This window comes from Hyaena hyaena, unplaced genomic scaffold (assembly GCF_003009895.1).
Source record: "Hyaena hyaena isolate Hyena2069 unplaced genomic scaffold, ASM300989v1 scaffold_127, whole genome shotgun sequence".
In the NCBI taxonomy this organism is placed as follows: domain Eukaryota; kingdom Metazoa; phylum Chordata; class Mammalia; order Carnivora; family Hyaenidae; genus Hyaena; species Hyaena hyaena.
The window spans coordinates 288,823-313,260 of NW_024080758.1; the positions used below are offsets into that span (position 1 = coordinate 288,823).

Here is a 24,438-nt window from a genome sequence, read left to right on the forward strand (position 1 = left end):
TTTCTGGAGAAAGACTGTCTATTCTCTCCTTGAGCAATGCCTCTTTGCCATAGCTGGTCTCCCTCTCCTTGATGTGGTCATGTGCAAATCTCCATTGTGACTGTCTAGCAGGCACACGCTTGGGGCTCTTATCCTTTCTCTGTGCCAAGCAAAACCTGAGGCCCCTGGTCACCAAGAACCAGTGACTAGCGCAAGACACAGAATTAGTTCTTTCTTTTTGTTTCCTTTTGAAAAAAATTTTTTTAATGGTTTATTTATTTCTGAGAGAGAGAGAGACAGAGTGAGCAGGGGTGGGTCAGAGAGAGAGAGGGAGACACAGAATCAGAAACAGGCTCCAGGCTCTGAGCTGTCAGGACAGAGCCCGACGTGGGGCTCAAACCCACAAACCGTGGGATCATGACCTGAGCCGAAGTTGGACGCTCAACCGACTGAGCCACCCAGGAGCCCCTTGGTTTCCTTCTGAATCCTGGCCTCTGGGAAATTTTGAATTATGCTATTAAAATTAATGCTAAAATTATGAAAAATTAAAATTATGCTATTAAAACCATGTTTGTTTTATTTTATCCAGTGGTTTTAAATTTTTTAAAAAATATCTATTTAATTTTGAGAGAGACAGAGTGAGAGCAGGGGAGGGACAGAGAGAGAGGGAGACACAGATCTGAAGCAGGCTCCAGGCTCCGAGCTGTCAGCAAGAGCCCGACGTGGGGCTTGAACTCATGAATTGAGAGATGGTGACCTGAGTCGAAGTTGGCCGCTTGACTGACTGAGCCCCCCCGGGTGCCCCTATTTTATCCAGTGTTTTTAAGTGTTAAGAGGGAGAGAGGCTTTCTATGTGGTTGGTATTGCTGGACAACGCTGCCTAAAATGTATCTTCTAGGGGCGCCTGGGTGGCTCAGTCGGTTAAGCGTCCGACTTCAGCTCAGGTCATGATCTCACGGTTCGTGGGTTCGAGCCCCGCGTCGGGCTCTGTGCTGACTGCCAGCTCGGAGCCTGGAGCCTGTTTCAGTCTGTGACTCCCTCTCTCTCTGACCCTCCCCTGCTCACGCTGTGTCTTTCTCTCTCTCTCAGAAATAAATAAAAAAAAAACATAAAAAAAATTAAAACGCATCTTCTTGCAGATTCCTCTCTCCCCGTGACGTACTGACGACCCTCCTGGGTGTAGGAGTACCGTGGGGCAGTACTTACCGATCCAGTGCACATAGCTTAGGAATATAAGATGCTGGCACTTCTAGACAACGCGTCTCTCACTCACCTCCTGCAGATTTTCAGAAAGGACCTTCATTGGAGGCTGCCTGATCTTAAGACAGTGCCTCTAGGTGATAAGGGGGTTTGACCCCAGAAGTCGCTAAGTGATTGCTTGGGGTAGGTTGGGACGAGGAGGGGTCAAAAGGCCTCCGATGGGCAGAAGTTCGAACCCCCTGAGCCGCCTGGGGAGTCTGAGGCTCTGTGTCAGGACTGAGGTCAGGCCAGGAAACCAGCTTCCGAGCAAGGCATCCCTGGAGTTCCAGAGGCAGAGCCTCTGGCCCCCTTCCCCCCGCCCCCAGGCTGCCTGCAGCGCTAACGCGGAGCCCGGGAGAAGTGGGTGATCGGAAAGCGCTTCCTGAGCGCCCCGGAGGCTCCAGCGTCGGGCTGGGGGGCACCGGGAAGGGCAAGGGGGGGGGGGCGTGCCAGGCAGGTTTACAACCTGCCGTCGTGAAAGCCGCCGTCTCTGCCGTCTCGAACCTTCTCCCTGCCCCTCCCCCTCCACGTGTGCGGTGCCACCGGAAACGGTCCTGGGCACGGATAAGGGGGATTGGATTGAGAATGTTGTGTTTGGGTTTAGGATGGAATTACGTTACGTGGTTCTGAGTCACTTGCTGCTTCAGTGAAGCGATTCCTACTGGTTCTGCACGTAGGAACCCGCCCACCCGCGCGGGTGCCGACTCCACCCCCGGGCCCCGTGTGACGCTACAACGCGCTCGACAGCGCCCCCCACAGGCAGCACGTGGGCGGTGGGAAGAACGCAGGCAGGGCACGTGGGGAGAGGGACGCTGGTGGGTGGAACCTTCTCGCTTCATCTGATGTAGAATCCCGTGGGCGGAGGGAGGTCGTCTCCAGAAACCACCCCCAAAATGCAGGGGGGAAATACGTACTGGTTTCTTTTCCTGGGGCTGGTGACGCCGTGGTCGTGTTGCAACTTGCAATTGGTGGTGACTTCCTGTCTCTCTCTAAAGAGGTCCTCCCTTCGGGGCCACATGTCGCGCCTACAGTCGCGGTTGGGGCCTGGGGCGCCCAGCCTGGCTCCGCAGCCCCTCCCCACGCGCGGGCGGAGGCCCGAGCCCCCCCTCCCCCGCCAGCCACGCCGACACTGCGGCCCCCGCGGCGCGTGCCAGCGGGTGACGGCGCTGCGGGCGCCAGCCTGTACGTGCACACAGCCTGCCTGGAGGGGGTGCTGCTAGGGACCAGCCAGGGCCGTCCGTCCCTGCCAGTGACCCGGATGCAACCCCCTGTGCTCCCACTAGCTGTGTGTTTTAAAATTAAGGTTTGTGCATCGTGTTGAGACCTAGCGCTAATGCACACCGGACAGACTACGGTGGAGCGGGAACCGAACTTTACACGCCCTGGGAAACCGCACGCTTCACTCGCCTTTCTTGTGACATTCACTTCACTGCACTCGTCTGGAACCCAGCCTGCTCTGTCTCTGAGGCATGCCTGGACCCGCATCAATACCGTAGACTTAGGGAGAGCGAGCGAGAGACAGATCTGTATCACTATACACCTGGGGCGGGGGGGCAGATAGAGAGGTTCATGTAGAGAGCCGTCCACAGTCCACACCCCTGGATGTGTAAAAATACCACATTTTCTCTAACCCAGCTAAGGTTTTGCTTTCAAGCACCCCATCGCTGCAGCTGGGAGGTTTGGGAGACGCCCCCTGCCCCCAGGAGAGGACACTGCCAAGTTGTCAGCAGAGGTCACCTCGGAGAGGCCTTGGGTCCTGGGAGCCCGAGGCTTTGGTGCCTACGTGTTCCTGCTTCCTGGTGGTCGAGTCGAGGGGAGCTTCCCACGCTGCCCACAGTCTGCCCGCCTGATAGTTTCCTGGGGGATCTTGCCGTCTCCCTGGCGGTGCTGCTGTGAAGCCACAGCGACCGCTCCCGTCCCACCCAAGGACCTGGGTCCTCACCTTCTGCTGTACAAGGAATCCTTCTTTCAATCCCAGCTAAGAGACTGTGTCAAATCCAGAGTGCCTGCTCTCACTTCATTTCTCTGAAAATCTCGTAAATTCCCTGAAGGGCTTTGGTCTTAAAACCAGACAGAATCAATTACAGATGAGATTTCCTATCTTGCCAGGTTCCTCTCCAGAGTCTATGAGCAATTGGTTTGGCCAAAGGGAGAAAGGTGAGGGCAAATTCTCAAAATAGAGCCCTGGGCAAGTAGCGCCTGCCCCGTAGAAGGGGTTCAGTCGGCGCTAGGCCTCTTTTCCTGGAAATGGTGCCATCGTCACCAGGACGCCCTGGCTCAGCCCGAAGCACGGACGCTCCTTCTGTGGGCAAAGGCGAAATGGGCCAGCAGTTGTGGGGAAGACACGGAACTGGAGGATTTCTGGGAGAAGCCGGAAGAATAACAATGACTGAAAGAGCCAGTGTCTGGCGAATCGTTTGCTACAGGGGACGGGCCGGGGGGGGGGGGCAGAATTACTGTATAGGAAGTGAAATAGGTTTCTTCCAGCAACCTGGGGAAGAGAGCGAAGAGTACAAGATCTGAAGGTCAGAGAATAAAAACTAATACAGCAGGAAGACAGCTCAGAGACCAGCTGGCTAGTCGACCACCGCCCTGAAATCAATTGCAGGATTTCTGACGCCACCCAGCGGCTTTCTACGATGACTATACTCTACTGTGTCTTCGTGATGGAGAAGGAAGAGGACCAAGAAGTCAGCCAGACCCGGGTTCACATCTTAACTCCCACACTTTACTCTGTAATCTAGAGCCTCCTGTTTGACCCAAGCCTCTACTCCTCCTGTAGAATGGGACTAATCATTCCTACCTATGATTTGAGTTAGGGTGGTTATGAAATTTGAACGAGGTTCTCGAGAGCCTAGCATGCTGTCAGCACACAGCAGTTGCTCATCTTAGACTGAGAATAAAATTCTCTGGTAGGAGCCCCGTCCTGACTCGTCTTGGCCTCCAGTTCTCTCCGTACAATTCACTTAGATAAACTAAAAACCCTCACAGGAAATATCCCATCTCCCCTGTTTATAAGACAACACATGGCAAAGAGTTTATTTAACTCACCACTAACAGGATGTTAAAGCCAATACCAAGGACACTGTGGAGGGCAGACATATTTACTGAAGCTACGGGGGAATGCTAACAGATGGAGAGCTGGCCACTTCCTGGTCCAGTGATTGCTTGGACGCCTCTGGTCCCTCCCCGACACCTCATTCTTCTTCTAGGACTTCTTATTCACCTTTTTGAAAACAGCTTTATTGAGATCTAATTTGCATACCTATTTTATATAGATATAGATGATATACTACTTACAATGCACAATTCAACGATATTTAATACATTGATAAAGTTGTGCACCCATTGCCACAGTTTTAAACATTTTCATCACCTGCCAAAAAAAACCTCTCTTCAACCCCCGAACCAAACCCCCCCTAATCTTCCCACCCCTTGGCCTCACCCAGCCGTTGGCAATACTTTAGATGTAAAATATGGAAAACTCAGGTCTAAAGGGTTAGAATGTGCTGTTTCTTTCCAGAACAGATCCTTGATACAATGTCAGTTTCCTCATCCAAGCCGTGGGCTCCCAAGTCTGAAATTTGTACCTGCTTCCAATGGATTTTCCACTCAGGCCTCTGGCTAAGTTTCTACCGTGGCAGCCACGGTGAATGCTTCTGTGAACCCCATTTCTGGAAAAACATAAAAAAGGAGCTCCCAGAGACTACCAGCCAAAGGTTACAGCCTCACATGGTGGCCAGAGATCTGGCTGGCCCGGGGATGTGCGCTCAGGAAGGTCAAGAGAGAATGGCGCAGTCTTCAGTCACCTCCACCAACCCTCTTGGCAGTGGGGCCAGCTGTGGCAGTGAAGTGTGCCTCCCTGGGTCCGGCCAGTCCTTTCCCGTAGCACTGCCAGCACTTGGTGTCCTCCAGGAATGCTGTTTCCCTTCAGATTAGGGACAGCCCTACAGCCCTAACAGACCACTTACTTCCTAAAGAGTGAGGGGTTCTGCGACAAACCTGCATTTCTAGAGAAGCCTACAGAGAATACCTTTTAGGAGACAGGCGTGTAAACAACTCACTACAAGCAAAGGGTAGGATGTAATCTCTCCATCTGACATGATCAACGTACTTCATTTTTAGTTTCTATTTGCTATTATCCTATTCTAGAATGTAAGGTCTGTGAGGGTATATGTACGGTAAGTGTTAGGCACTCAGTACCTATTTGTTGAATAGATGTGTGATCTGGGCTATAACAGAGAACAGGAGGCTGTGAGAACACGGTGAAAGGAAGGTTTTATAGAGCAAGGAATCCTAGAAGGCTCTCTGGAGAAAATGAGGAAGGGGAACTGTTTCACAGTCACAGACTCTGTGGACTGGCAGGGACGTGGAGAATGACGATGATGTTCTCGTTCTGCAGATCAAAAGGAGAGAAACACGTTTTGGCTGATGAGGGATGAGTCTGGATCCCAAGCTGCTAAGTCCAGTCTCCTTTCAAAAGTTAGGGTCTGGTCAGCCAGAGATATGGCAAGCAAACCCCAGGACAGATGAAGGAGGCAAAATGGCGCAGACATTTGAAGGCACAGGGTCTATTCAGGAAGTAAAGGTTATTTCGGTGATTTGGAAGGAAAAAAACATGTGTATAGTGGAGGAAGAGACGAGAACAATGCAAGTATGTGGCACAGCCCTGTACTGTGGCCCAGTTGAGTGAGGGAAGCCTCATTAAGAAGCTGAAACCTCTGGGCCCCTGAAACAGCCAGGAGATATGGTGCAGCAGGAAGGAAGGAGAAAGAGAAGCTAAGTCCACAGAGCAGTGAAGGAGCTCAGGACTGTCAGGAGCTGGGGTGTGGGGTGTGGGGGGGAGTGCATCAGGCACACACAGACACGTAAGAAAAGGACCAGACTGTGCAAAGCCTCCAAAAGTCAAGCTGAGAAACAATTGAACACCAAGAGGGAGATAGTCAAGATTCTTGGGTATGGACGGTACGATAAAAGAAAATGAATCCAAATGGAGAGTTCTCAAATTTAGGATGTCCAAGATATTTGAAATGTCTTCTTTGTTCTCCAAATAGATCACTGTCATAGAGCCTTCTGACGATTGATTCCAGGCCAGTTAAAAATAAAGGCTTTGTGTGTCCACATTACATTAGGAGTATTAAGCTAAGCGAATTAGATTTACAAAAATTAGCCAAGAAAAGTTTTTCTTCCTTAGTCAAAATACTATGAAGTCTCACAATTATCACATGTTAACAAACTGAAGGATTCTTTGTTTTGGAAGATGCCTTGGAAGATGGTTGTATAAATAGTTAGTCGGTAAAATGATGACGTATTAGCAATTCAGATGGTAGAATAAAATGTACAATCATTGTGTAAAGTTCCAGAAACACTTTATTTAAAAATGGAGTTGTAAATGCATAACAAAATAACATAAGTAATAAATGTAACAAAAATAAATAAGGAGGATAATGTATTCATACAAAATAAAAATAACATAGTAAAAGGCCAAATGTTTATAAGTGAACAAAACCGTGTAAACACTTAAAGGATAACATAAGTAGAGCAGATGTTGGTATTTTCCTTGACAACTCCTTACCTTCCACTTCCATGGGGGTATAATCAGTACCCAAACATTAAATAAAAGAGGGAACAATGATGTGATTATTGTGTTTGATTTTTCTTCAAATGGATATTGACCCTGTTTTAATGTTTCACTTATTCCTTCAAAGCATTTGTATCGCTCCATTCATGTTCTTTAAAACCTTCTCTTCGGTCTTCCTTTAGTAGACAGAATGGAGAAGTTAGCTTCACAAGGAGAATAGTTCATTTACGGTTTTCTTTTAATTTAAAGAAAAATATGAGATTCATTATACAACAGGCTTCTGTTTTTACATCTCTACAAAAGGTTTTTTTTTTGTTTTTTTTGTTTTTTTGCATCTTTATTAACTGGCCCAACAACATACAGGAGTTTTTAAATCTTGCGAAGTTTTGAGGTGCACGGACTGAGTTTGTTTCTTGAAACAAATGTAGTACAGGATTATTGCTGAAATATTAGAGACCATTTCATACAAGGTGCAAAAGTTGCAGTTTTAACCTTTATAGACTGATGGGGTCAAGGGGGGAAAATCCAAGTTTACTAGTCTTATTTAAATGAATTCATAAGATTCACCCAAATTATAGTGTTCTGGAAACACAAAGATAATCACTTCCTTTTAAAACTTAACCAAATGTAAACTTACTGGAAAGAGAAAAGACAAGTTTACGGAGGGTATCTGCCACAGGCTTCCTGCTCAGTAGCACAGGCCCGAGCCTCCACCGCTGCCATCCTGCAGGGTCTTTACAAATGTATAAGACGGATGGGATTTACTACTGGGTCCTACAGGGAAACACACAGAAGCAATTCATTGCTTGGGAGTGAAACTATCAGCTAATCTTATGACTACCGGTTCCTGAAGTCTCCTAATGAAGAAAATTTTAACTTCATGATCATTTGAAGGGAATTTTTTTTCCGACTGTCACATATAAACTTGGTAACACAGGACCAATATACGTGTTCTCAGATTAAAAAATATACTCCACCTAAACAGTCCAGCTTAATCTTTCTAGTTATCATTTGCCCTAAAATGAGACAAAAATCTCACTTCCGTTAAAAAAAAAAAAAAAAAGAAAAAAAGTGCCAAATTGAGCTTTTTGAAAGTGGAGTAAAACACTGAGGGGTTAAAACAAATACAGTATTATCAATCTCCTATGTACAAAAAAGACAGTTAGTCCTTACTGATATCCAGCTATGTCCACCTAGCACTCCCGGCAAGTCTTAGTGCAAACATAATAGTTCATCTCCGTAAATCCCAAGACAACTTACGTAGCAACAAGGTTATATAAATCACAGAGATGCTGGAAAATTTCCCAACACAAGAAGGACCATTCTGAAAGGTCAGGTTGACTGTGGAGAGTAACGGGTCATTGTATCCAATGGGCATGAATACTAATATAAATCCTATTATTAAGAAGCAAATGTAAGCGTTTAACAAATCTGTACAGATGAAGAGGAAGTCCGTTTCAGGGAGCAGCTTGGCACAGAAGACATGGGGGTCAGAAATGTTGGGTATTTAATTTGCTTGTAGGTCACAGCATGGCTTAAAGAAAAAAAACAAAGAGCTATGAAGGGAAAGGATGCAATTATAGAATTCAATTTGAAAATCATAAAACCACAAAAGGCAAAACTGCCACAGTCTGCTTTTTCCTACATGTGCATCAAGTGGTTCGCTAACGGTCTGCAAGGATTAATATGATGCCACAACACAGGTAAGAATATCAATAAATAAAATTAAGAAGACAGAGATAACAGGATTGTAGCTGACCAAGCTGTCTTGTTTTGTGTAAGTCAACACTACGCTGCTTCCAATATTCCTAGTCAATCCACAGTAATTATTTTTAACAACTGAGAGAAAGTCATTCATGTACTGTAACGTCTTCCTCTTCCCCATCAGGGTTGAACCTATTAAAATGTATACTGAAATCCGCCTCAGACTCGGCATTCTCAGACTCAGCCGACACCGGGAGAGCAGCAGGGTGGAGGACCCTCGCTTCCGGCTGGCAAAGCGCTGGCGTCTGACCCGGGCTGCCGTGGTCGCTCACAGGACTGGTCTTCTGCTTTGGAGGAGACGGCAGGATAGCACTGGGGAATCCCATGTTGTTCAAAGCCTCCAGAGTTCCATCTGGGTCAATCATAGCATTGATTGCTGAAGGGAAAAAAAGGAATACAGGGAAAAAAGATAATTGGAGATGCAGTTAAATCTGGACGTGAACGCTGCTTATAACTTGGTTAATACTTCAACTACTGATGCTTGTAGGAGCTTAAAATTTGGCTGATCCTGGGGCGCCTGGGTGGCTCAGTCGGTTAAGCGTCCGACTTCGGCTCAGGTAATGATCTCACGGTTCGTGGGTTCGAGCCCTGCGTCGGGCTCTGTGCTGACAGCTAGCTCAGAGCCTGGAGCCTGCTTCGGATTCTGTGTCTCCTTCTCTCTCTGACCCTCCCCTGCTCACGCTCTCTCTCTCTCAGAAATAAACATTAAAAAAAAATTTAAAAAAAAATTGGCTGATCCTGGTGATACTGTATTTCAAACCCATTTGTGATAATTCTGGGGCTGATCTACATTGGAGATTATACAGATCTGAATGCTCTGGTGCCCTGAACAGGCTCACATGTGGGCCTTCTAGAGTATGTTGGAAGACTGACATTTGAAGATGCGGAATTCAAGAAAGATCTTTTTGAAACTTGCTCATCATTGTGAGAGGATGGGGGGAATAAGGGTTGTGGTTTTAATAAGCACTCCTATCTCACTGCAATGTAAGTCAGGCAGAGAAGGACAAATCCCATATGTCTGCACGTATAGGAGGATTAGGAGGAACTTAACGGAGGACCACGGGGGAGAAGAAGGGGGGAAATAGGGAGAGAGAGGGAGGCAAACCATGAGAGACTCTTGAATGTTGAGAACAAACTGAGGACTGATGGGTATGGGGGGGAGGGGAGGGTGGGTGATGGACATGGAGGAGGGCACTTGTGGGGATGAGCACTGGGCGTTATATAAAAACCAACTTGACAAGAAACTATTTAAAAAAAAAAAAAGCACTCCTAGCTGTATTACTACTTGGATAATTGGGGCTTCATTGCTAAGATGGGGTTCAGAGTAACCGAAAGGGTGGGGAGGCCGAGAGAACGTCATTACACTTCGAATGCCGCTACAGCATGCTGTCGCTCTTCCTGGTGAAAGTGTGGGGCCACCAGCCGCGTGCATGTGTGTATGTGCCACCGAGCCTCAGGGATACCCTCAGAACCTCAATACTAATATCCCATGGTGGCCCCAGCAAGCTACATTGACCTTGCTACTGCACGGGAGGGGCTTTCATTCCAAAAGATCCCTGAGTGGATGAGGAAAAATTTTAGGCAGTGATTTCCAACTTGGCGCTGGGCAGAGTGGGGAGTTGGCAGAAGAAGGACCTCTGATGTAAGAGTCACTCAGAGGTCCTTTTCAAAGTAGACTTCTGTTCTACCAGCTAACAGGCACTGTGCTATTAGCAAGACCCTTTCCCCACGGGGGTAGAGCCTAGCCTCCAGTGTGTGGAAGCTGACCGGATGTTAACAGTCACTGAGCTACAGCTGACATATTACGCCTATAATAATTCAAGCAAGAGAGACTGAGTAGCATTAGCAGTTGACTCTGGAAGCTATTTGCTATGTCACTGCAGACTGCAGTTCAAGACACACAGGCATTAGTGCCTGAGCGAGATTGGCCATGTGCCCAAACCATGGCCCTGTCACAGTTCAGGAGGCAAACAGAATCCCTCTCTTTTTCTTCTCTCTCTCCTTTTCTGGCCCCTTTGGCCAAGGTGCACTCTTGTGGTTCATCCAAACAACTATTATTTATATTAGAATACAAACTCATTTGGGGTGACATCATAAATGTAACTTAAGAGATGTCAAATCAAAGAAATAATGCCAACTGTCAATGAGAATTGTGAGTTGCTGACACATTTTAATACAGTATTTTACATATTTTTATGTATTAGTATTTATGTACAAGTAAAATAGATAATATATGGAATACTGTGTATTATTCTACAACAGCTAGACTATATGCCCAAGATTTAACTTACCTTTTTATTTATATTGGCTTTTAAAACTTCCTTTGTATGAGTAATTTGGATACGAAAAACTACATAGCCATACGTTACTACATTTAACCAAATCACATTATAATCGTAAGAATATTTTAAGAGATACCACATTCTCAAGTGGCATCTCTGAATGTACTTGTTTGAAATCGTTAGCTCTTCCTACTTAATTCAGTAGTAAACATACCCTGTAGCTGCTTTTCAACTCTTTTCAGCTCTTGTAAGATAGAAGAAATCTCCTGTAGGGAGAGCAATGACAAAAATTAGCTTACTGTAAGGAAAGCATTTTTATTTGAATAGCAACAAATCTCACACTCCTTATTTAGAATACTTAATATAATCTACACACCATGACAGCTGCAGCAATAAGATAGGAAATGGTTAGGATATCCAATAAACAAGATGTAAATTTTATAATCTTTAATGTTTAACTAGAATTATTTTTTCAGTGAGATAATGGTAAAAGATGAAAAGTTCAAGATAATACTACTATAATAAGCAAAGATTTTGAAAACCTTGCATTGATCAACCTCATGACAACTTTGTATAAGTATGTAAGGATTTTCTTTGAAAAATGGATGAACTGAAACCTTAGTTTTAGGATGACTCTAAATAATGAAAATCTGTACAAATTCTTCAGGAGACAATCTATTGAGTAAAAGGAAATGGTCATGTCAACTTCTATTTAAGTCTGGCTCTTATTGCAAATTGCCTACTTAAAATATATAATTATATAGTTATTATAAATTACATAATTATGTAAGAATGGATCAGTGAGAAACGCAAAGTTCCTCATTCATACCATCTGCAACTCTGAAGCAATCAACATTTTAAGCCCCTATGAGAGACAGCTTAAGGCAGAAAACTTCCCAAATCTGGGTATTTGTATCATTTTGAAAATATAAATCAACAAACACTTCAAAAATAAGCATATCATTCTTGGGGCGCCTGGGTGGCTCAGTTGGTTAAGCATCTGACTTCAGCTCAGGTCACGATCTCGCGGTTTGTGGGTTCAAGCCCCGCAATGGGCTCTGTGCTGACAGCCAGCTCAGAGCCTGGAGCCTGTTTCAGATTCTGTGTCTCCCTCTCTCTGACCCTCCCCTACTCACGCTGTCTCTCTCTCTCTCTCTCTCTCTCTCTCAGAAATAAAATATTAAAAAATAAAAAAAACAAAAATAAGCGTATTATTCTCTTAAAATAAACCTATTAAAATGTTTTAATATTCAAGCAGAATTCCCATACCATGCTTGAGGTTTTCACAATTGGGACTTCACTCTCAGCTCTTAACTTGCTTTCTATTTCATCCCAATTCCGATCCTTGTCTTTAAATAATATTCTAGAAATCAAAAAAACATTAGCATTTTACTTTCATGTTTTAAAAACGTATCATGTTTAATGACAGTATAAACAACGGTATCCTCAAAGCTACGCGAGGATAAAGAAACCATTAAACATTACATAAACTGCAGATAAACTACTGAACCAATATTACAAATGAACTCATTTAAGGGAGAAATCTGTATTAAAAAAGCAAGTGTGTGGTTGTGGATACATCCTTTCACATTTATCTCATTTGTTACTGAAAACCAAATAGAAAGCAAATCTTGATGACCCCACCTCCAAATCACTTTTAATATTTGTAATGAACCATAAACGACCGCTTATTAAATTAGCACAACTTTGTTCAGACATAATGCATGCAGTATAAACATAAGATGAAATTAAGATGAACACAGACTGAATGAGGTATGAAGAATTACTGACTGATTAAAGTGTGAACATTATTTTAAAGGCTGAAAATTGGAGTACATACTGTGCTTTTCTTTAAAACTCTTAATTCAGGTTAGTATATTTGTACATGATAACCAACTAGAGTTAAGACACTGTCCTTTTGATAATTGCCTCCACAGATAATTATCCTTAGGTTAGGAACTAAACTCAAATATCTTAACTTATTTTAAAAATGTATCACAAAGTTTTGTCTTTCACAAGTGGTATCCTTCTCTCCCAAATACTTTGGAATCTCTGAGACAGGACTCAGCAGCTTTAGAGAGATCTAAATAATAGGCACCTTTCTGGTTTCCTTCTAAAATTTCTTTGTTGAGCCTGGAAATCTAGTTTAACTGACGATACATCACCACTGTACAAGTAGATTATTACTACTGGAAGCTGATCAGTATTTAGTATTTAAACTAGATTATATTATTTGTATTTGTATTTCTTCAAAGATCAATATGCCACGCCCAACTTACTTTTGGCAAACATGAAATTCATCAACATCAAATCAAGTCTGGAACATCCTCAATTATGCATCACCGTTTTCTTTTAAAAGGGCAATTATGCTCTAGAAGCTGATAAAGGAATATTCTTCTGATGGTTAAATTTTCTAAACCTGAAAGGCTAATAAATGTCCTTGCCAGCTGTCTAAGAGCTGTTTTCATAATACTAAGATATGAGGGCACTTATGGAAATCATGTGATATTTGGAAAAGGGTCCTTGCAGCATGAAGGCTGGTGGGAAGAAAACAGTGACTGTATCAGCTGAGAGCTGCAGTGCACTTGTACGAGACAGCAAGTCTGTGCTTAGCTATAGCGCGTTACAAATTTAGTGAGTTTTGCCAGAAGATGGTTACTGGGTCTAATGCTTGGGTTTCTCAAAGTGTTAAAATGGTACGTATTTCACCTCTGCTTTTTTGAACATGGCTTAGAATGGTCACCTCAGGTTCCTGACTCACACACAAAGCTCCTCCAGAGCTCTAAGTATTGAAGGGATGAAAACCTTACTTTAAAGATAATCTGTAAATATTGTGGTATGGATTTAAGAAGCCAAACTTAACCATTTTGGTTTTAGGAAGTGAGCTCTAATATAATTTAAATGCAAAGGAAGCAGAAAAGTAGATCAAGACGTAACTTTCGACTAGGTCATCCTGGTTAAAACCGTTTTTTGTTCAAACATCATTATAGATTTATCAGGAAAAAATTCATAGCTTTTGAGTGATCTTTGTATTACATTACAGATTCAAAATGGTAGACTAAATGTCACCATGGAAACACATTAAACTCCAAGGATAGTTTCATTCAATAATTTAACTACTAAGCTAAAAACCTGTTTTTTTTTTTAATATTTTATTTATTTCTAGGAGAGAGAGAGAGACAGCGTGAGCAGGGGAGGGTCAGAGAGAGAGGGAGACACCGACTCCGAAATAGGCTCCAGGCTCTGAGCTGGCAGTCAGCACAGAGCCCGACACGGGGCTCGAACCCACGAACCGCAAGATCATGACCTAAGCAAAAGTCGTACTCTTAACCAACTAAGCCACCCAGGCGCCCCTAAAAACTTGTTTTGAGAAGGCAGTTGGCTTTAGAATAAAAAGTCGGTGGTTCATATTCTAAGCCTTTCACTATCTATTCTCTAGTGCTCTTAATACATGCAAATTAGGGTTGCAAACTGATGGTCTACAGACACAGGGCCATGCTACACAGCTTGGAATGGAATACCGTGAGAACACTGTAAAAACAGTTCCTTCATAAATATTTTCAGCTGTGCCCATAGAAAGTACTAGGGCAATTTAAATAGGTACATACTGTGAGGCCCAGGTAGGCATTTGAGTTTATAACTCCTGGCATAAAAATTAAGGACCAGTCATTCTCCAAACTACCCTGATACTTCATACAAAAGGTTCAGGCGCTCTCCCTTAAGATTTGCTTATTAAAAATTATACCTATCTTTGAATGCTACCTTCCATAAAGCCTCCCCTCGTTGTCCTGAATGCAGGTGATCCTTCCTTTGTCTTTACCTCAACTGGGCACCAACCTACCACATGCTACCCTGGACAACAGTTAACTGTGTATATGCTTCGCCTTCCTGACCAGAGTATAAACCCCGTAAGAGGAGGAATGATGTTTCATCTGCCTTATGATCTTCCACAGAACCCACCACAGTGCCTTACACATAGTATAATTCAATACTCACACTGAAGGCAACAATATCAAACTTGAGTGAGGCATTTTTACATATTTTTTAACCTTTTAAAATTCTGTCAAATTTCTGAGACGGTAAAATCAACTAACCAATGAATGAATGTTTTTTTGGTATCAATTTTAATTAAATGGTATAGCTACAAAAATTAGTTTTCTTTGGAGGAAGCTAGGGAGGAGCTCAGTGTGCATTGAGAAAGATACTTAGTGGGAAGAACAGTCAACAGTCAACAGTCAACAGAAGAGACTGGTATCAGACAGGGGCATGATGAAAGTCTACTGAATGAATACATGAGAGAACGGGGACCTGGTGACTGTAGAGGACCTGTATTTCAGGAGGGGAGGAAATAAGAAGGGGTCCCCATTTACAGGTGAGGAGACTTCACTCAGAGTTTTCCTGTGGGCGGGCCACAGGACCACATGATGTCGCCTACATGGTACTTTTATGGTAACAATGGTGTATCAAGAGGACCTATTAATGTATTCGCTTCCCATGGCTTTTTATGATAAAGACCAAACTCTGTAACAAATGCAACCCACAGGGAGGCCCCCGCCCCAACCTCTCCAGGGTCATGTCTCATCACATGCTCGCTGGCGCTCTTACTTCATCCAGCTTTTGACCATCTAACACCCTGCAAAATTTAGTTATATGGGTCATCCTTCTAAATTTACTGGAAGATAAAGCAAACTGCCTTTATAGAAGCTTAAAACATATTTTAAAATTGTTTTTTTTTTAAAGAACACTTTAAACAGATTTTAAAAAGATACTTTTGGAATAGTTTTAGAAAAAAACTATATAAGTGATTTCTCTTAAACTAGATAGTTAGCCTTGCAATTCAGTAACATGATGTTCCATGTGTTTTTCCCATGATTAGGTATCAAACACTGATGAAACATATTATTTCAACGTATAAGCTATATAAGATTGTATATGTGTGCAATATTACATTCAGAAACCATATTCAGATATGGCTTCCTCATGTCTTAACATTTTATTATGGGAATCAGAGATTAAGCCACAAGGGGCGCCTGGGTGGCTCAGGTGCTTAACTGTCCAACTTCGGCTCAGGTCATGGTCTCACAGTTCATGAGTTTAAGCCCCACGTGGGGCTCTGTGCTGACAGCTCAGAGCCTGGAGCCTGCTTCCGATTCTGTGTCTCCCTCTCTCTCTGCCCCTCCCCTGCTCGTGCTCTGTCTCAAAAAAATAAATAAAACATTAAAAAAATTAAAAAAAAAAAACAACAACCAGAAATCAAGCCACTGCATCAATGAATTTCTGAAGTATTTTTACATAGGTTTTATACCTTTAGTCTTCTTTTATACCTGAGCCTTTATCTTGATATCCCTTAAAAATGTATCAGTTTATCTCTTCACAATATTGCCTTGTAAAAGAATATTAAATTCTCCTTAGGTTAAAAAGGATAATGTAATCTACATTGTCTTGTCCCTTTTTTTACTTTTTAGATTTTAACAAATATAATACAGAATGGTTAAAAATACAAACATTTCAAAAAAACATACATGCTATATGTTAACACCTATTATATGTGTATGTGAATGTTCATATACGTATAATTCTTTCCTCCAGGTTCACTTCTTAAAGGTTTCTACAAATGACCTCATAATATATTTACTCTTCTACACCTTGGTCTTTTACTTAATACCTTTGTCTTTTCAAAAGAATTCTCAGTGAAGTAGATCAACAGCCCCTCCAAATACAGTTGAAACATGAGGCATATTACCTTAACAGTTAAAAAGTGACTGCATGTTTGGCTTTTCTTAGGGAGTACCCTGTACATTTAACTAATTTAAACAGTTATTCTAATGACTACCATTATGTTGCCATCCATTGTTTTTTTTTTCAAGATAATTTACCCATAACAATTTTCACATCTTCCTAAAATCTGAAGTAAACTGAACTTCCTACAAAGTAATAATTTAATATTCACTCATTAACAAATAGTTACATAGTATATTCTGGGTACTTTATAATTAGACAAAGACCACTGCTCTCATGGGATTTACACTTTAGCTCACTCATTGAGCATATTCATCTGTACTAAGTTAACTTTTCCTGCTATCTCCATGTGATGTGTCTTAATTTCATTATTTTCCTTTAATTATCTGATTTTACTATTCACAACTTCTACTCCAACCAAGCCCAATCACCCCTTTTTCCTTTTTATTAAAATCGTTAAAAAAAAAAAAATCACTAGTTACACAAAGAATAAGAAGCATAAAGACAATATAATTTCATTGGATCCTTTCTAAATTAGGAAAATGTGTACAACTTAAGGCTCACATTTGATTTTAAAGAAATCAAAATCGTTGCATGCTATTTGTAAATACCACATTCTGCAATTTCTGATTTGGCTTATAAGTGAGCCCACTGTTTCTTTCAGTCATGCTTAGTGATGAAGCCAAGTGTGCTGGTCCCACCGCCTCCCCTGAATAGTCACATTGCTCACCTTCACCACAACACCCATTGCTGGCGTGCTGCCGATACGACACGCAGCCGGACAAATGAAGTCCAACCAACTGAAATTTGCAGGGAAAAATTTAAGCCTAACCAGTGACTTATTACACATGAACCAACAAACGTGCCTGCCTAATACCAGGAGTCATGCCTCAAGCTGAAGGTGGTAACAGTGTTACTCTGAATTTAATTCCACTAAAATTATATTCTGGAATGAGGACATACGGGAAGGATAATTAACCAAAGGAATATGTAAATTAAATAAATAATTGGTTAAAATAATCTTATATGGGAATGAAATCTCCAAATTTAATCAGACTGAATGATTTCTGGCTGCGTATTATTTGTCCAGCACTGTCTGAGGCTCTTGTACTTGAGTGCACAAGGGAGACAAGCAAGCAGGTATTCTGCAATTATGCAATACTGTCCTTTTTACTGATGAGGAAGATGAAATTAGTCTCAACTTTCAGGTCTTATAAAAGCCACCCCAAAGGTCTGTTAAACACTATTGTTTTGTGGAGGAGTCAACTGTTCCTGGTCATTAATAAAATTAACCTAAGTCATTAGAGCTGTTAACTCTCTATTAGAAACGGCTGATTACTGAGGACATTTCTTTCCCTTTCTGCCCCCTTCACGTGACCTAGCTGATGGCTGTAACTTATACGAGAAGGAACAGGACACTGGCAGCAGTAAGACTCAGTGCCACCGGCCTCACGAGCTCCCGCCAGCTGTGGGGGTGGCGGGCTCGCACCAAGCAAAACACACATCTGTTAATGAAGGCCGGGGGGTTTTGGTAACAGAACAGTACCTGATCTTTCCAGCTGTTTTATCTATAGACTGTCTTATCTTCCTAGAAAACTGAAAGACGGATGACAGCAGCAGATTATCTCCCATGACCTGAAACATCCAAAGAAATGAAATTAAAATATTACCACTGTACTGTAAACCATCGAGAACACCAGTCACGGTCCACTGTGTTTAGGGGCATTTAGTATTTATGTTGCTTTTAATAACAGATCAATGAAGAATGTAATTAGAATTAATTATACTTATATATAACTAAATTGAGAAAGAGAAATAAGTATTAACAAAGGATTTCCTTCTTAAAAAATAACTGGTTGAGGTTCCATGTTATTTTGGTTATACCATTTTTAAAAAACAATCCATGTTCTCTTATCTTCAATGACTGTCATGATCCTATCTCTCATGCCTCCAGTTCAAGTGATCATAAAAGGGGAAATATAAATAATTTAGAATGCTAAGTTTATTATCTCTTCTTTCACCAAACAACATGAACGTAGAAATCAAGAAGATTACAACCTTGCTCTTTAGAGCAGAGTCTAGTGGGAGAGATAATTTTAAAACTTTACTCAAAAGAGGGGCGCCTGGGTGGCTCAGCTGGCTGAGTGTCTGACTTCAGCTCAGGTCATGATCTCGCGGTCCATGAGTTCGAGCCCCGTGTTGGGCTCTGCTGACAGCTCAGAGCCTGGAACCTACTTCAGATTCTGTGTGTGTCTCTTTCTCTCAAAAATGAATGCATGTTAAAAAAAAATTTACTCAAAAGAATAAGCTTTTATGATGGAGGTTGGTACCATCCTACTTCAAACTTACTGGCAAAAGTAGGGCTTGGCAAACTTCTGTAAAGGGCCAGAGAGCGAAGGTTTCTGGTTATCTGGTCTCTGTAACAACCACTACTAAACTCGCTATTGTGAAAGTGGCTATAGGTAACATGTGAACGAGGAGGCATGGCTGTGCTGAGACACTGCTTTATGTATAAAAACAGGTGGCAGACTGGATTTGGTATCCAGAAGCTAGAAAAAGGACTGAACTTGGGGCTAGAAGTGGGTTCCCAAATCACCTCTTTGTATTTCAGAACTGTAATTAGACTATGCAAGACAATCCAGAAAATAAGACATCGGCTTGGAGGTTAAGAAGCTGTAAAGGCCAGCGGAGGAGTTAAAAGTATACAGGAAATACTATTAAATAATTTAAAAGAACATAAATGTTAAATTTTGTGATTTTGAGTGATGCAAATTCTAATGAAAGGGAGTTCTGTGAAAGGTGCCATAAATAAGGCAGGCACCATGGAAAAAAGGAGAACCTGCGAATCACAAGAATTTGAAGTCAGGGGGATAAAAAGTGACTTAGGATGTGATCAGCAACATGCAGGCAGTAAAGGCTACATACACATAACGGTATTTTACGAGCCTTGAGAAAACAAACCAAAACAAGAGTAGAAGATGTATACCACTTAGTCCAGGACAGGGAGTGTGTTTTAAAAGCATCTAAGATAGGGCATGTGGGTGGCTCAGTTGTTAAGCATCTGTCTTTGGCTCAGGTCATGATCTCAGGCTTTCTGAGTTCGAGTCCCACACTGGGTGAGCTTGAGCCCCGTTTCAGGTGAGCTCACAAGCCCCTCCTCGGGTGAACATGAGACTTGCCTTGGGTAAAAACACAAGCCCTGCTTCGGATAAAAACGTGAGCCCAACTGCAGATGAGCCCCACTTCTCTCTCCCCGCCCCCACACTCTGACCCTCATGGGATTCCCTCTCTCTCTCTGTCCCTTGCTCACTCACACACGTCCTCTCTGCAGTGGCAGCATGGAGGTAGCTGTGTGTTTTCCCGCTGGGACAGTTTTTCCTACTTACTATTATGCAAATATACACATTCTTACATACTTCTAGCTCCTGTTCCTTAATGCAGGGATTCACAAGATGCCAGCCTAAGACCAAACCCTCTTGTCCACTGCTGCTTTCTACATTCTTCTCCTACCCAGGCGCTAAGGCTGTTACCTGCACCACCACTGCGTGTCATTCCTCAGGTAGCTTGTTCCATGGTGCTGTTTGAAATAACTATTCTTTGGTGAATAAACCAAACTATACCTTTGAATTTTTCCCAAGCTCATTTCATCTAATTTTTATTATCATAAACCTTTTCCATAAACCTCTCTTCACTTACTGCCACATTTATTTTAAGCTAATTTATAAAAATAATGTAATAATTTTTACCTGTACTGGTTCACAGGTACACAGAATTAATCACAATTCCTTACAATTTTTTTTACTGTTTTATTTTTTTGCAGGGGGAGAGGGGCAGAGAGCGAGGGAGACACAGAATCTGAAGCAGCTCCAGGCTCTGAGCTGTCAGCACAGAGCTCGACACAGGGCTCAAACTCACGAGCCATGAGATCACGACCTGAGCTGAAGTCAGACGCTTACCTGGCTGAGCCACCCAGGCGCCCCGAATCACAGTTCTTAATTCATGACATAGGTCACCAGTCCAATTTGGACCACTTTCTCTTTCTTTCTTTCTCTCGAATAATGTAATAAGCACTTCCGAATCTGCCAGCCCAAACAAAGGCTACAAGGCAACAATAAGCCACTCTCCTCTGACGCTGTAGGAAGAGGCTGCTGGCCTCGACCTCAATCTGTGTGACCTGGTTTCACCGACGGGACAGCAGCACGCATGACATGAACGTGAAATGTGCCCGCATAGTGGGGCTTGCTTGCTAGTGCTTCTGACAAGAACACGGCTTGGTCAGCCCACTCGCCCAGGCCATAGAGACACACGTGGGATAGACCTGGACTCAACCTGTAGCTTTTTTATTTTTTTAAGATATTTCAAAGCTTATTTTTGAGAGAGACAGACAGACAGACAGACAGACACACACACACACACACACACACACACACACACACAGAATATGAGTTGGGGGGGAGCAGAGAAGAAAGGGAGACACAGAATCTGAAACAGGCTCCAGGCTCTGACTGTCAGCACAGAGCCCGACGTGGGGCTTGAACTCATGAACCGTGAGATCATGACCTGAGCTAAAGTCATAAGCTTAACCAAATGGGCCACCCAGGCGCCCCTCAACCTGTAACTTAATTGTCCGGCTGAGCAGTACAATTCAACCCACGGTACGTGATAAGTTTATGCTGACTGTGCTCTGCGGGTGACCTTTTTGTGGCTTGTTACACAGAAGCAGCTGGCTGGTACAACTACTGCCAGTCTCTGGTTCCCTCTCCCCCATTTCCCCACCGCCCGCTGCCCAAGTTGAACAGTGTCTTGAATCCCATTCATCACTCCCCTGCTTTCCTTTTTATATCATTTGTTATATCCATTTCTGTCCTAAGTATACCTTTTCATTTTTAAAAAGTGTAGGAGAATCACATTATATATGATCTTTTGAGAATTACTTTTGTTTAATGTTATAGTGTTAAAATTTCACCCAGATTGTGGCAGACTGCTGTATTTTGTTTGTTCTGATTACTCTGTAAGTATTCAATTTGCAAACATACCAGTTTATACATTCTCTTTCCTGCTGATAAAAAGTCAGACTGTTGCCAAGTTTTGTCAGGCCCATGGTGGTACTATAACTACTCTTTTGCATGACTTCTTTTGTCAGTAGGAAAGGGTTTCTCGTGAGCATGTACTAGAGGTAAATCTGTATGATACGAGCATGTGACATATTTACGTTCAACTTTACGAAATAATGTCAAACTGTTTTCCAAAGTGTGGCAATTTAACCTCTTCCAGCAACACAAAACGGGAGTCTATGTATCCAAGTTCTCTAACAGTTAATATATATGAAGACTTTTAACTTGTTGCCAATTGAATAAGAATCACATTTTAGCCCTGAAATGTATTTCTCTGAATACCCATAAAGTTGAACATCTCTATTTTGTAGACATTAGGTAATTTTTTTTTCAGTGAAATGCTGTTCACATCTTTTGGAGATTTTTCTGTTGGGCTGTTTCTGCCTTGTTTAATTGATTGGTAGGGACTTCTTTATGTATTCTGTATACTATTCCTTTATTGACTATTTTTCACAAAGTCTTTTAATATACTCTAATTTATCAGTCTTTTATTTTAAAGCTTTTTGTGTCTTTTAAGAAATCACCTACTACAATGTTTAAAGATATCTTTCAACTAACCTATACTTTCAACTAAAAGTTTTAAAGTTTTGCTTTTGCCCATTAGAAACTTAATCATTTGTAGCTGATTATTTGTACATGCTATAATGTCAAGATGAAACTTCACCCTGCTCCTAAGGGCAAGCATTTTTTTCCCTAGGCCCCACTTACGGAACGGTTTCCTCCTTTTCCCACAACAGGACATGCTTCCTCTGCCATGTGTTAAGTCTGTGTTTACTTACTTCATCTCTGCTCCAGGTTCTCCGCCTTGTAATTGTTAAGTGATCAGGAGGCTCTGCTGGTTGAGGTCTTGGGTCATTAGACCGACCGTTGTTTCCTTCTGGTGTTTTAGAATGAACTAATGGAGGGATCTTTCGGAAGTTGAGGCTTTCATCAAAAACACGATCAACCAACTAATAGGACAAAAGCAAATCCTTATGAGAATAATTTGGATAAGTACCGATATTGGCATTATAATTTTTTTTTAATTAGACAGAAGTTATTCCATTCTCAGGTAGTAACACAAGCATGATATCTTCAATAAACCAATTACTCTTTCTTTTTAGAAGTACTTCAAAGGTGCCTATTTAATAAAACAGATGTTCACCTATAGAGACTTTTAAAATCCAAAATATAGAACTTGGTTAAATTCAATCCTTCCATGGATAAGATTTCCCCCAATGGAAAAGAGATGGTAAGTAGAAAAAGCTGAGCCATGTAGATGGACAAGTTCATTTTACTCACATTGCCTTATGAATGTAAAATATTGTTTCTTTTCCTTTCAGTTTCCTATCTTGTCTTTTTTTGTTTTTTGTTTTTTTTCCTTCCCAAATCCAGGAGCCAAATTTCTTCACAAATACATAAATTGCAAAATTCCAATTAAGTTTACAAAAGGAAACAATTTTTAAATACACAAAGTAGTATTTTGGTCTTTGGCAAACTTTTAACATTGCTACAACAGTTACATATTCTAGTGAAAATGACATACTGCCATCTACAGTGCAGATTATACACATCCAATACAAAGTAACTCAGGTTTACTGAAGAAGGAATACATTTTAGTACAATATTCTGAGAAAAAACAAAAAGGAAAAATGAAAGTCTATTCAATGAAATGACTGAGTAATTTATAATCATGTTAGGTAACGTTAGTTAAGACAGCTGAGAAAGTGTCTTCATCATCTAAATGTACCACAAGAATTGTGTATGTGTTGCCACCAAGAAGATCCTTTGTTTTTCACCAATGAGGATGATTTAAATCATTTACAATTGATCAATGTGGTAACAAAACTCTACACAGATTCATGAAAGCTCATTTACAAAATTAGAGAATACATGAAGGGGGAAAAAAAAACGACCACAAATGACCACTAAGGAACTAGATTATAAAAGGAATGTGACAAAAAGCAAAGGAAGAGATTATTAGCAGAGTTTGTCAAAATTGAATTTGTTAAAAAGGCTAGCCGTTTGGAGCTACTATTGAGGACGTTGTTTTATAAAATTAAGGAAGCACATGAGAGGCTGGCATTTTTTTTTTCTGTAAAAGGCTAGATAATAAATATTTTCAGCTTTGTAGCCATACAGTGTCTAACTACACATTTCTATCATTACAGCACAAAACAGCCAGATAATTAAACAAAAGGATGTGGCTCTGTCCCAATAAAAATTTTAATTCATTCTCTCACATGGCAATCTGTTGCTTGTATTTCTGCACCAGATCAACAGAGCCAACATGACAGAACACCATCTATATTTCATCATCCATTAAAAGCACCTCCTGGAGCAACGTTATGTAAAGAGCGCCCCCTGGAGCCAGAGAGCAGGAGGCGCTGGTTTGGGGAGGGCAACAGTCAGTGCTCCCTCGCCCTCCAGAACTCACAGGAAGGTTTCAAAACTGAGTGTGCGTGTACTGGTGTGTGGGTGTGTATGTGTATATATCTTTGTGCATCTATATGTGTGTATCTTTCAGTTTTCAAAGTATACTTAAGCATATATGTGTCATTTTCAACAGAATTATTTAAAGTAGTGGAAACTGTAGAATTTTTCTCTTTATTTGCTACTAGAGATATCTACTAGCCACTTACACAATGCCTTTTTAATTGAAGTATTTTCACAGCCAAACTTTATTGAAAAGTTATATAATCATTTATCAAATTTTAGGTTGCTTTTCAGATGTCTTTTAAATTCATATTTTCCAGTGAAA

General features: G+C 41.8%; 1 protein-coding gene across 7 annotated transcripts in view; it reads right to left on the reverse strand.

The window, feature by feature from the left end:
* Positions 1-7,115: 7,115 nt before the first annotated feature.
* CEP170 (centrosomal protein 170) overlaps positions 7,116-24,438 on the reverse strand; it is a 119,166-nt gene continuing 101,843 nt past the window's right edge. For all 7 annotated transcript variants that reach the window (XM_039237488.1, XM_039237494.1, XM_039237493.1 and 4 more), the window contains 5 exons: positions 22,478-22,648; positions 18,131-18,219; positions 12,115-12,208; positions 11,060-11,111; positions 7,116-8,939 (listed from right to left, as the gene is read on the reverse strand). In XM_039237488.1, the coding sequence (XP_039093419.1) occupies positions 8,650-8,939; positions 11,060-11,111; positions 12,115-12,208; positions 18,131-18,219; positions 22,478-22,648 (696 nt within the window). In that variant the 3' untranslated portion in view covers positions 7,116-8,649. The remainder of the gene's footprint in view (positions 8,940-11,059; positions 11,112-12,114; positions 12,209-18,130; positions 18,220-22,477; positions 22,649-24,438) is intronic.